Raw genomic sequence first — 14,350 nt, 5'->3', positions numbered from 1 at the left:
GATTAAACCAGCAAATGTGACAGTCCAATACTGTCATCTAAAAGTATTGCTGTTTTTTTAATTATGCCCAATGTTTGTGGCATCATAAAAAAAATCTGTGCAGACTTTTGGGGCGTGACCTTCAGTAATAAAAGGTACAATTTATGTTGATATGATAGTCAGCTGGATTCATCCATATTTTACTTAAAACTTCAAAGAGAGAGTGACAATATTGTATTAAGGGCTGCAATTAACTTTGATACACCCAAAAAATGTCTACTTTAGATGGCGCAATGTGTTGAAAGATGTTGAGTTGAACAATAACTAAAAAAAACAGACCATTGTTCCATGATTGATTTCTGTTTTTCAATGAAAATAATATTTTTTTCTTTCCTTTTTGTGCTTTGAATATGGATGTCACTGAGGCATCTCAAGCAAAAGATTTAATTACTGTCTTCTTTACACTGTTTTGTTCAAATGTCTGGCCTTTCAACTTTATTGAATCATGTTTTAGCTTAATAACAGTTATCTGCACGCTGAGGGCTCCGTATTAAGCAGCAGTTAAAACATCATTTCTCATATTTTGTTCAAAAGGAAAACCGTGCGTCCGCTCTGTTTCATTTCACACCGCACAGTTGTTCAAGTTCAAGCACGGAGATCAAAGTGATCGTCCTCGGTCTCATCTGTTGTGCAGCGACGCCATGCTTTTGACCACGCTTTTGACCACGCTTTCTCTATTATGCTGTATATATGTATTAGCTGTTAAACAGGTGAGTGTGGCTGTGCTTTTCCTTGATGAAAGCTTTACCGCCACCGGCTAATGGTAGACATTATTTTTCTGGAGACGTGGCGGAGGTGATTTATTTGTTTCCTGAAGGTCACATTGATCACAGATGGTGATAATGTACCACAAAGACTGTTGGCATGGCCGCTCCTGTTCAGCGTATATCAGCGATGACCTTTGGAGAAGATTAAATACAACCTGTGTGCTCGGAAAAAACAAAACGCTATATCCTATTCATGATTTCAACCTACTCTCTCTCCTTTTCAGATTGAGAACCATGTATCGGATATTGACAACTGAGATCAGGTAAGGATGAATCCATTCCACCATGTGTGAGGTTATTGTAAAGACTGTGGCAGCTCGTCTCTATTAAAGGTCTTACATCCTGTCCTCATTAAACCCTTTATCCACTCAACAGTGTCATGAGCATCTCCAAACATCCGTTAGTCATCTCCTAAATCATAAGCTCTATGACATTTAGAAGGCCAGCTCCACTGAAGGGCGTCTAATGCCGAATTCAACAGAAGGAGCAATAATGGTATTCCAATGGGCCAGAACTGCCCACAAACAAAATTCATCTAATTGAATTGTGTGGAAGGGGGGTCTAAATGTGGAGGCCTAAGGTAAAGAGGTTCCGGCCTCCTTTCCTCTCAGAGAGCGGGTTTAATGATGCGGTCACAGCATCAGTCGGCCTCGGAGCCGGCTGCTGCTCAGCTGTGTTTATGAGTCGCACACTGTTGATGTAGCGTTGAGTTAAGATGTCTGCTTTTGCTTCTGGGTGACCAAAGGATAATTTTGCCAACATTTTTTATTTGAGTCTTTTGACAAAAAAGTATATTAGATTTGTCACTATATTCTTAAACCTGTTTCTTGCTTCCTGAGGTTTCAATTGGCATTAGTATTTGGGAAAAAACCAAACTAAAATGATTTTTTGCCTCACGAGTTTGACCAGGGGATCATGTGAGGATGTAGATACTAACAACGTTTCATCAACCATGGCAGAAATAAACACTCTTGCTGCTTTGTAAATGTGGAAGTCCCAGATACGTTGAAAACGCTGTCATTTGGCAAAAGTACGACCGCACCGCATCATTATTGTTTGTAACATAGACAGTCTATTGTTTATACACATACATTTATGCAGAGCTCTGGGTCACCACAGATGGCTGCAATCATTTTTCACCCCATTTCTGATTCAACTTCAGCACGTCAGGAACAGAGTCTCATCGCCCATGAGCCTTTGCAACACAGCAGATTTGTGTCATTTGCAATGTTGTCTTTACATTGACTTTAAATGTAATCCTTGGCGTTTTGGTGTGAACAAACCATTAAAGCTTTGATTATTTGTATATACAAGCTGAAACTATGTCTTGTCTCTGACAGAAAGCCAATAAGCGTATTTCCTAAAATGTCTAACTAGTCCTTTAAAACGAAATGCTATAATCCTGCAGTGAACTAGAAGAGGATTTAGTTGGTTGACAGCACGTATCAATAACCTGTTAACACGAAAGATAGCCAGCTGAAAGTTTTGCTAACATTACATAAACAGCCCCTGATCATGTTACATAAGCATTAACTTATCTTTTTCTAAAAGTTTTTCGCACTGCTTTGATGTTTTCGTGTCCGAGCTGTTGAGCTGCCGGTTCTAGTGGGATTATGGAAGCATTTATTCCATAAATCTGTTTCTTTTTACCTTCAAAGTGCATACTAGCAAAAAATGTCCACAGCTTCCCTTTTCCCCATCTGCCTGTCCAAGCGTCTGGTGTCCCAGTTCTATCCACCTCTTAAGAAAACCACTTTACACTTCAGTTTTCCATTTCCTTTCCACATGTCTGCATATTTTACATTTGATCCTTTACACACGAGCCATACATTAAACAACCTGAAAATCCCACTCGGAGAATATGTGAATGTTTTGCTCGCGGGCCTAGCAAGGATAGAAAATCACAGTGAGAAGAACCTCCATAAATCATGTCCAGAAGGATTAGGGAGGCAGCTTCTCGGATACCAGAAAAAAAAATTCTGCACTTTCCCAACATATTTGGGAAAGAGGCCAATTCAAAACGGACAAGCTTTAAACTCGGCCTAATCCTCATCAGATTTACAGCCTTATAAATAGCCACACCAATGTTTGAGGAGGAGACGATCCTATAATGTGTTTTCAACCATTTTTTTTCTCCTTCATCACTTCAGGATGAGGCAGCAGACAACCCCCCGGTCAGTGGTATTAGAATTCATCATCACCTTCCAGAGACAGGAAAAGGATCTCTGAAGGATCACAACTCTCATTCTGGACTGTAAGTTGTGTTCAAGAGATGCTGAATCACATTTAGATGCCCAACTGTGCAGCACAAATCCAACGTGATGTGCTCGCTAAAGAAAAATGTATTCAAGACCCATTTTAATGCATCGGCCCCATGGATATTCTGTGCAACTTATGTTTCATTGCAAGAGGCTGACAGTATCATGTGCTAATCCTGTTTATGAAAAAATAAAAACAGAAGGGAATGAATGAAAGGCTTTTATTCTGATTTATAAATTGAATTACGTGGGAAGAAGGGATCAACCGTTGCTGCTTTGATGAAATGTGTTTGCACAAACTCTTTTGTTTTTTTGTGATACATTTCTGTTCAAAAAATCGAATGACTAAAGGACAGTCAGAACAATCTCTAACCGCAGAATGATATTCACAAAACGAATGAAACACCGCTTGTCCTCTGGTTTCGGATTTTGACTCATGCATAAACCAATGTCTGCGAGCATAACTTTATCCAGCTTCTATCCATTTATCACACTAATGCCCCGTGGGGCTGTTCCATCGTACATTCCAACTCCTGCCAAGTTTCAGAAACAGAAAAATGGGCTTCCTGTGGTAGAGAGCCAACACTGGCATCGGCCTCCTGCCAGAGAGCAGAGCCCTGACGTCTCAATGCGCTGCTCCCTGATCAGCCTGTGCATCCCGACATGGACGGCTGCTGTTCAGGAGCCAACGCCCCTTTTCTCTCCTTCTACTGCCACCTCCCTCTGCATTCTGCATCGATTCTGTTTCATGAAGTCAAGAGAGAGAGAGGGAAGGTTTTCTTGAGTTATATATTGAGATGCCTCGATGTTATCGACGTGAAGTATTATACTGTGATTCGGATGGTTTATGAATTAATATGGAATAATCTAACGTGACATGATGGCTTGTGCAGCTTTAAAACAACCTAAATAATTGGTGAGAGAATTATAAACTATCTCTTCTAATAGAATGCCCATAAATGTCAATATTAAAATATAGTACAGATGGATCTGAACTGGCCAGAGTTGGATTATTTGTCGACTGATTTGGTGCATTTTACTAACATGATGAAGGAGATGATTTATACTGGTTCAGATGTGTTGGATTATGCAAACATTTCAAATGCAGCTTGAGCTTCAGACAATTTTCACCAATTATTTTTTTTTTACCCACTATTTAAAATTGAATAAATATAAATTTACTCTTAACAATGACAGAGGCGTCTGTAGCTTTCATTATTTCTCTGTAGCAACTCTCAGAAAGAGGTAGGTGGTTGGATCTACGGCTAACGTGGACCAGGTGTGTCAGCTGATTGGTCGGCAGCAACAATTAAGCTAATGGTGCCTATCAGATGGCACACCTGGTTTATATTAGCTGCAGATGAGGTTGTCAGATTAAACTCCACGGTTTAGAAAGGCTGGCTGGCTAACAACATTCTTCATAGCTGTAAATGAACTTCTTATCTTGTCATTAACCGCTGTTGTTGTCCTTGCAGCTCAATATCGTCTCTGCTCCTCTGCTGCTTGTAAAACTTAAAGTTTCTGTGTTGAACTTTTCCCCCTTTCTCTTCCAAATCATGCTCAGAAGCATAAAGCAGACCGGCCTCTTGTCATTGGAAAAATGTTCCTGAATATCAGTAGAAGTCCTGAACTGATGTTAAAGTTGAATCATGTGATTCAGGGCTGTTATTAGTTGAATGAGTTGCTTCACCCAGAATGCTAAATTAAAAAAAGGCTATTTGGCTTTGAACAGATTTATTTGTTGTTTATGTTTTGAGATGTCTGCCCTTGTGACTTGAGACTGTGGTGTACTTACGGTTAAATAAATTACATTTTTGGTGCTTGAAAGATAAAAAAAATTTCATTTGAAGAATTAACCGCAGTTTCTTTTCAAACACAATTCAGCCCAGTCAGAACAAATGTTGCATTGGACATTTCTGTAAACAAGGGATACAGTGAATGTTGGCTTTTCTGTTTTTTTTTCCTGTGTGGCCTTTTTTTTCGCATTTAGGAAGATCAAGTGTTATTGAAAGTCTTGCAGTATAATATGAGTATTAAAAGCGAGAACATCCACAAAAGAAGGGTCGGAGGGTTGGATGGGTAAAACAAACAGGACTTTTATGAGTTACCGTTTGTTACATAATGTTACGTAAGAAACTCCGCTAAGGTCGGTCGTTATTGATTTACGTTGTTATGCTATTAGTTAAAGAGGATGCTTTTTCTAAATTTCATTGTGCGTTTTTTCTAAAGCGTGATAAAGGTGTTTTGGTGGTTCAGAATAGTCATTCATCGTATCCCTGGGAAACCTCCTATGCCTCTGTAGACATTTTATCTGACCTTACATAGAAAAATTGTTCCCATCAAAACTGAGGATTAATAACCGGAATAATGGTGTTTTGTTTATATGTAATTGTTAAACTGAACTCTATTCACCCTTATTAGCACAAAACATGGGCAAATAAAACCACAAGGGGTAAATAAGACAATATTGTTTTGTGGTTTGGTTGAACCGACCCTTTAAACAGAGAATTAATTAAATGTGAAGGAAAGGTCGTTTCATGAACACAACAGTCAGACGTGGCAGTTCTGCCTGAAAAAAAAAACTAAAATAGAAAATCTGTCCAGCAGCTCATTCAAAATAAGTGTCTGGTGAATGATGATAATGTGTAATATTTAGCACTATTTTTGTATACAAAAACATGTTTAAGGGAAATGGCTCTGCTACATGTTTATCTTTTTTGCTGGTAGCCTGTTATTTAATACGCAGTATGGTGATGTGTCAAATATTTTGCAAAAATACTAAAAAACCATTGCTTTTAACTGTTGTAATTTATCTGGGTCACTTTAAAACATTTCTGGCTCAACAATCACTTTTAGTTTGCCATGTAAATAATAATTCTCATGTTTATTTCAAACAATAATCGACCGAATGAGACGTTTAAAACAATTCTGAAAAAATATACTGACAGTTTGTTGGAGTCGTTGCAGGTTTTAACCAGAATTGTAGTGTAACTGACAACTGTTGTATAGAAAATGTACATTTTTTTGTAAAGATATTTTTATCAAAAGGCATGTTTACTTGTAACTTTGTATTTTCAGTTCATGTATAAAAAAAAATGGTATATTCCAAATGTCGTAAAGGCCAGAAAACTCATCGTCATTGTAGATAAATATTTGTGTTCTTATCAGTCAATAAAATGTTTGTGTCATATATTTGACTAGTCAAATGTTTCAATGATCAACACTTTATTTTACAAATAAATATGAACTGAAGGACAAAGAAACCTTTTGGCTTCATTGTAAAGTGCTGTACATAAAAAAACAAACGTGATAATTGCTTACAGATTGTTGACAGACGTATGTAAATGTTTGGTGTATCATTAAGGCGTGCCTCTTAAAAATCCATTCCCTCCTTTCATTACCATGCATCTTCTGTCAACGCAGACTGCTCATTTAATTATGATTTCCATAGTTTGGTATGCAGCACATGCGGCGCGCTTGCCGTCGAGATGACACTTTAACAAGTTACACAGCGCGGTGTTTGAAAGCACGTCAAATTAACGTCAGTCAGCAGGAGAGTGGACACCAGAACGGCAGCTTGTCATTTTGTTTTTCTCTAATGGCACCCGTCTCACTGGCTGTCGCTTGATATCACTGTGTACTTTCAACTGTGAGTCTTTTTTCTTTTTTTTATATATGATCTGACCGTAGCAGCATGTCCAGCTGTGGCAGGTCATTCTACTCCTAACTTATGACAGTGGATGATAAGAATGCACCCACCCAATCAAATCAATCAATGTCTGTCAACTTGTCCTTCTTGGCAAAATCTTGCACATGTACTTTAAACTGACTTTTGTTCATTAAATTTCACTTTACCAAATCAAATATTTTGCAATGCTCTTGAACGAGCCTATAAGGGAAATTTGCCCCAGTATTATTAACAACAGTGTAGAAGGATTTAAGAAATAAAACTAATAGAAAACACCCTGTTCCAAAAGGAACTATCTTCATGTTGTTGCTAAACCATAACAGAATAAGTAAATGTATTTTTGAAATCCCCTAAAATTTAGCCTCTCACTATCTGTGATGGGACCCCACATGAACCGAACCGTTCTCATAAACTGTTTGTAGCTATATCTACATGTAAATGATGCACTGTAATTTTTATATAACTAACTAAATCAATTTGTGTATAATACACATAATCGTGAACCAGGAGAATAAAGAGCGATAAACTCAGCGTAGGGAGGAGGTCAGGGTGGATCAAAAAACACCAGACTTTCATTCAGGAGACCGTTGTTCGTGTCCCGTGTAAAACCAGATATGAATGTTGATTTATTTGTCCAATAACTTCCATACTTGAGCAAAGCAACCTTCGTAGTAATTATAACCCAAAAGACAATCGTTTCCTAAACCTAACCAAGTAGTTGGTTGTCTAAACTTAAAGCTACTACACAGAACTTTAATTGTGTGTTGCTTTTGGCGGTCCCTGTGGACAAAAGCGGTAGTGTTTCCGAGCACCAGAGTCCCTTTAGAAAACCTCAAATTTTGAACAGTTTGGGTAACTTTCCATTTAAGATTCCTGTATAACTTATTTTTTCTGTGCTCCTCTCGTTGATTTGAAGAGTGCAGTGCTCAGTTGTACAAAAGGGGATGTCACATAATGTTTGCACCAATAAGGATTTAGTAGCATTTGAATCTTATATGGTCACATTCAATAAAACCTCATCAAATCACACCCTAACAATCCTCAAGAAATAGATAAGATGAGTTCTTGAGAATTAATTATTAACATAAATAATTATAAAAAAACACATTATTATTAGCTTATCGAGTCATGAACGTGTATTATAAACAGAAGACTTAAGATGTTAAACCAAGTTTCCAGTGGCATTCACAGGACAAAATTCATCCAACCTTCCTCTAAGATTTGCATTTGTAGTAGTTATGGCAACAACACAAATAGATTAATGGTGTAAATATGTAAATGAATAAGATATGTGAAGGTCAGAGTCCAGAATCACCTCCATCACAGAAAGTGCTGGAGAATCACTGCCCAGCTTTAGGACCCTTATGCAGGACATATGGGACTTGTCCCCTGGTCGAAGCAGCCGTCTCCAAACTCATTACACCTGCCCTCGGTCGGGTTAACGAAACAGTCCGGTCCTCGTGCTTCACTCGGGAACACACAACGTGATCTAGAGGCTGATTATGACCCTGATTCGGCCTTGTCTTTAAAGACTGCAGAGAGTGTGCACTTGACTGTACAGAAGGACTGGACAATCAGCCGGCATTCTTCAGAGGAGCTGTGAATGTTACAGCTGGGACCAACATTTTTACTGACGAATAGCAAAGTCCCCTGAAATCTCAGATGTGCGAGTCGGTTTCGATGTGTGACGCACAGCCTTTTTTTTCACCGTTTTTTTTATGCTCCATGTGGACTCTCCTGTTCTGCTTGTGTCCTCTCCTGAAAATCATTTCCTCACCATTTTATATGAGCTGCCAAAAGAAAAACACAGAATAAAATTGTAAAATCAACGGCTGCTGCAATAAAAGAAAGAGCTTTTAGGAGACAGGAAGCCAAAAGCAACAATAAAGCTCCTGACATTAAATAAAATCCTTTCATAAATGAAGGTTTATAGTGACTTTAAATAACAAGTCTGAGCTCTGCAGGGTTTTGTGTGTGTTATTATAGAGTCTACAGCATTAACTTCCCTGAAAGGTTTCAGTATGTCACTTCCACTCTGTGGAGGTAGCCGGGCGGCAACAGATGGCAGATTTAAAGCGCCACAGTAAAAGGTAATGCAGTGAGGTTAATGAGGGCCAACTACAATGCCACACGCAATTAGCCCGAGGTATCAAGTCCGCAGCACCAGCGGCGGGCATGATTGCACACAGCTGTTCCCCCGTTTGACCCATATATGAGAACACGTTTCGCCCCTTTTTGCTTAATGCGCCGGAGTTTATTCATGTATACAGAAATGACTGAAGCTGCTGAAGGGAAGATATTCAGCCGTGATAGTGAGCCTGAAGGATGGAAAGCGACTGCATGAGTTTACTTCTCACTGGAGCTGTTGAGCCTCTGCAATATTGATTTTTTTTTTTACTTTCACAGCTGTGGAAATAAAATATTTTAATTAAAATGATTGCTGCTTCTGCTGGCCAGTGGGTCATCTCTGGAAATGTGAACATATAAATATGTTTATTTCTTTAATTTCAACTAATTTAAACCCAATCTGACCCAAAATCATCAGCTTGGATGTGTTTATATCAGCTGACGGATTCATTTCACTCATTTCTGCTTCTTTTCTCTCCATATGGGAAGTAAATCAGGTAGTCAGTTAGCGCTCACATATAGATTTGCATCTTTGAAATATTATATCATTTGGAGCCAAATTTACAGCAGAAGCAGCATTTGGCTAATAACTTGCGCTCCATCTTAACCATATATTATAATTTTTATCCATGTGTATCAGATAAGGTTGAAAAATACACGTACAGTATTAAACCTTAATGCTGTATTCCATTTCACAAGTTGCAGAGCATTTGCTTTATTGGAATTATTCAAATCCCCAGCTCGCTGCACAAATCTTAATTAACATTTATATTATATTAGCTCAGGGGTTGCAAGATGAGCATATTTTCTTCGTCTGATTTGAAAAATATTTAAATTACTCTACATGTGTTGCCAATAACCTGAGTGTCAAGTTGCAAAATAGGAATGAAGAGTCACGATTTCCATCTGTGCAGAGGCTTTAATAGAATCAGTGGAATTTATGGCTGCAGTGAAGGATGAGGTGATGCAAAGTCATTAAGTTCAGTCGGAGGCCAGAAGGCTAATGTTAGCCTTCAGCTCCTCATGGTGAATAATATCAGCCTTTTTTATGAATGGTGTGAAATATGCAGTCGGATTATTAATTTTATGGGGTGATTACGAACTAAAATGGTCATTACTAATCTGCTAATCCAACCTAAACAGATATTTACATGCAGTATGTAAATGCAGCTCCTTGGTGAGAGCATTTCAATGCAACAGTGCATCTTTCCAAATATCATCAATTTTGTTATAATGCCAGTGTATTCCATGCCTATTGGCTGATATTACATTGATTCAGCAGCGAGGAAGAACAATCACTCCTCCCGTCCCCGATCTGCAAAAGTCATCAGTTTTTTTTAAGATGACATCCATCATGGGGTAATTTAAGATTGAAAACACGTCACGGTGATGTATAGGAAAGGTGGAGCTGAATGCAGGATGACTGTAAAGGTTAATCCCCTTAAATCTGAACCAGAAACAGACAGAGCCAGGCTGCATGTGTGGTTTGGATTTTGCTGTTTCAGCAGAAATAGAATGTCACAAGACTGAAAGGCTGAAAAGCTGTTAGTTTGGAGGAGTGAAAGTAGTAGGACCAGGGATCTTCAAGAAAATAGAATATAATCACACCTATAGAATATAAACTTTAAAAAACAAACATCACATTGAATACATTTTTTGGAATAGATGGAAAAGAAAACATTCAGCTAATTGTGTTTACTGCAGGACCACCGTATTTGTTAGGTATTTCTGCTTTGTCAACAAATTAATGCGTGTATTCTCTGCATATTTTCTCTATGTCAGCAATAACTAAGCCGCCAATAATGATAGTGGTGAGAGTGAAGGAAAAACAATAAAGTTACAGGCACTAAAACCAAAACAAGGAAGCGAAAGATGCTAAAAGGGGAACGGCAGATTGGTGTAATAATTCTCTCATCATCACCAGCGACACCTTTCAGATTAAATCGAGTCATTGTTAATATAGAAAAAAAATATAATAAGTGCAATATAAACAGCAATATAAAAGATGTTACTGTATCTTTGTTTACAGTACTCGTAGTATAATATAAACAGAAAGTAAAAGCTAAACGAGCCAGGACAAAAAACTGTAAAGAGGATGAAACACATCTCCTCGTGCAGTAAGCAGAAACCAGAAGGGAGTAAACCTCATTACCTGTGCGGCTGTGTGGGCCCAGTTATCCCTTCAGTTCTGCTCTGAATCAATAAAACAGTTTAGTCTAAAAAAGTAAAAGTCACTGTAGGTATACGAGAGAGGCGACACATTTATCTCTGTTTTCCAGAGCAACACATTAGGAGTCACTGACTTGAGAGAGGGAGGGAGAGAGGGGGGGGGAGACAGGCAGGCAGACGGGAGGAGATAAAGGGAGAGGATACATTTTGAGTGATCTCTTTTGAAGCGGCGTGGTTTTTTTTCCTACATGCCTCAAGGTGTCACTTCATAATTGAATCCCCTGTCCTTTGTGCTGCTGCAGCCTGAGGACGGCGTAGCGAGGCACCTCCACGGGCCAGCCGGCCATGCCCCCTCCTGATAACTAGTTATTATGCATCTCAATGTGGAAATGATAACATAGTACGGAGAATTGTCACATTATAATTATGAGCAGTGAATGGGTGGAAAAGGAACCCTTCAGGTTTTCCGTGACTGAGTCCGCTCCTGCTCCAATTACGCTGTGGAGAGGCCGCTGTCCATTCATGCACGGCCACAAATTATTGTCATTTTTGGTCCCAACTGTCATAATTACCACTCACATTGTGTCAAAACGTTAACCCTGTGCTGCACAGATTACTTTTTTTTATATTTCATCCAGTTTTTTTTAATCATAGTTTCTGAACATTTATGAAGTGAAATACTTCCACCTGTACAGCACAGAGAGTTTATTGCTCTACAATAACGTCAAGGATATCTTTTGAGAAGATCTTCTTGAAGAAATGAAGCCGCGACATGATGCCATAAGGTTTTAGAGGTGAAGATGTAACTACTGTACTGATTTAAGCTCATAGAATGACCCTGCAGCCAGTCCCTGTGAATTTCAAAAGAAACATCGATCAAAAACTAACTTGAGCCGCCAGATGGTTAATTTGAGAAGCCGTCTTTGGTAAAAGGGGCGGCACTTTCATTGGATGAAACATCTGTCAATCAAACTCAGAAGAGCAGAAACATCTTTTCCCATCAAGCAAAGCCTTCAGTCTCGTTTTTTGCTCCTCTTTCGTTAAGAAATACTCTCCAGTTCTTATATAACTGATGCTGTTGTAGCATCTAAGTTAAACTCTTCAGGATCCGCCATTGTTGTTTGGATCAAACAACTTCCTTAGTAGCTGCGAGTAGCTCCTCAAAGGACTCTGATTGGTCCGTGTTCTGGCTTGCCGGACACAAATGTATCACATGGAGCCTGATGAGATGGAATTACATGTTGTATGGGAGCCTACGACCTTCTGATATTACACGTCCTTTAAGGAGCAAATTACTACTCTGAAAAGTAACCTATATGCACAATGTTGCCTTGAAGATGATAAAGAGACCTTTCTTAGACCTATCAAATCTACTTCCTTAGAGGTTCATACACGTGTACATGATCTTTATTGTCAAGTTATATCTTCAGCCAGGTGGAGATGAATGGAGGTAAAAAAGTAAACATAGCTCATACCAAAATCTGCAGATCACAAAAAAGTAATCTTACAGTGTTTTCTTCTCAGCAGATGAATGATTCACTCCTTTACTGTACTAGTCAGGAGAGTTCATCTTACTTTTCCTGACTTCTCTGGGCAAAGATGAGGAGAATAAAATGAATTCTCCCTCGCTCCATTCCAGCCTCATTCCAAGCCCAAATTGGCTATTGATCTCCGTTTCTTTGTCTATTAAGGGAGAGTCTTGCATGCCAAAAAATCGGTCACCGGCGTGACGGCTGCCTATATCTCAATGCTGATTGATTCCGTGCAGGGCTGCGGTCGGCGCGGGGCCGAGCCAAGGTTGATGGGAGAAGGGGATGAGGATGATTGTCTGAGGTTGCCGTCGGCCCGCCAGTCGATGCACATGATCAGTGGAGCGGGAATCCACGTGGGCCGATTCCTTTCTGCCTCGTTTCTTTGGCTCGACGTTACCAACACCCTCTGTGTTTCTGCCATCAGTTGAAGAAAGGAAACGGACACAGAGAGGAAGGTTGTTCCATTCATCTGTCCGGAGAGCCTTGATGCAATCAATAGTGGCGGAGTGGAGTGATGGAGCGGCGGCGTAGGCAGTGCGACGACTTAGACGGTGATATTGTAAAAGGAAGCAGAAGACAGCAAAATCACCAGCCTGCGACCCAGAGAGAGAACAACCGTCGCTTTTCTCTTTTAAACTTAAAACTCTTTTTCCTGTTTAAATCCAACTATCTGACAAGTTTGCACATTTGATTGCAAGGACAGAGACTTTCCCAAAACATTTTTTTGAATTCTTTAACACAACACATTGCTTTTTGAAAGAAGTTTGGCCCCTGGTTATTTCAGGTGAAGCTACAGTCTTAGCAGAACTCCTCCAGCATTCACGCTCAACAACAAAACCTGATTAATGGCATTGAGAAAATAAATCTCATCTCATTCACATTCGTGGTTGGTGTTTTTATTAATTTCCCTGATACGGAGCCATGAAAAGGAATTAGCTTCAGTGTTTATTTGATACACCAGATGATAATGTATAATAACATCAACCTTCAATTTCACCTCACCATTAAAATGTGGTGTGTTTTTAATTGGCTGGTTAATGCAATATTTAATTAAAAAGTCACGTGAGGAAAGTGCCTTTTTACTTGCACCTAACTTCTCCCATTTAAAGATACTTCATACTTCTACTCCACTACATTTCACAATAGTGTACTTTTAAACCCACTAAATTTACTACAACAGCAAAATGTTACACACATTCATGTTTCAAAAAGAATACTCCTAATAATATTATACACCACTAACGGAGGCCGTCTTCTGCATCATACTTTCAATGTTTTAAGAACATTTAAGTGTATTTAGTTGATTCAAATTAAAATCTGCGTTAACTGATCGGATCTTTTTTGTCCACTTTGTGCCAACAGACAACATGATGTAATTACAACATTTACATATTTGCACCTTTTATGTTGTGTGAGAAACTTAACAGAACAGAAGCCTATTTTCACATACAGCAGACACTTAGCAACAGCATTTGCATCCATTAGCATTCATTTGGAGTTCATCTGATCAGTTTAAGTCCAATATTTTATAATATCTTCGTTAGCTCCGTTTTTGGTCTCCACCAACTCCTGAGGGAAGTATATGGCTCTAGCTAGCTAGTTGGTACTGTTGAGTGGATCCAAGCCATCGGGAAACAGTGCTCACAATAGCCATGAGATTAAATCAAAATGACATCAAAACAAGAGCTCAAAGGCGCTTAAAACGCTTTTCATAGTTGAGGGGAACTGCAGCGTCGGTGATAATTATGGTTTAGTCATTCTGTCCATTGT

The 14,350-nt window shown here is 39.0% G+C and overlaps 1 protein-coding gene across 1 annotated transcript in view; it reads left to right on the top strand.

The window, feature by feature from the left end:
* LOC129110717 (RNA-binding Raly-like protein) overlaps positions 1-3,753 on the top strand; it is a 50,839-nt gene extending 47,086 nt beyond the window's left edge. The window contains exons 7-8 of the mRNA XM_054622899.1: positions 1,031-1,069; positions 2,957-3,753. Coding sequence (XP_054478874.1) covers positions 1,031-1,063 — 33 coding nt within the window. The 3' untranslated portion in view covers positions 1,064-1,069; positions 2,957-3,753. The remainder of the gene's footprint in view (positions 1-1,030; positions 1,070-2,956) is intronic.
* Positions 3,754-14,350: the final 10,597 nt, after the last annotated feature.

The sequence above is a fragment of the Anoplopoma fimbria genome, chromosome 21, assembly GCF_027596085.1.
Source record: "Anoplopoma fimbria isolate UVic2021 breed Golden Eagle Sablefish chromosome 21, Afim_UVic_2022, whole genome shotgun sequence".
Taxonomy (NCBI): domain Eukaryota; kingdom Metazoa; phylum Chordata; class Actinopteri; order Perciformes; family Anoplopomatidae; genus Anoplopoma; species Anoplopoma fimbria.
This window is presented reverse-complemented; position numbering and strand designations above follow the sequence as displayed.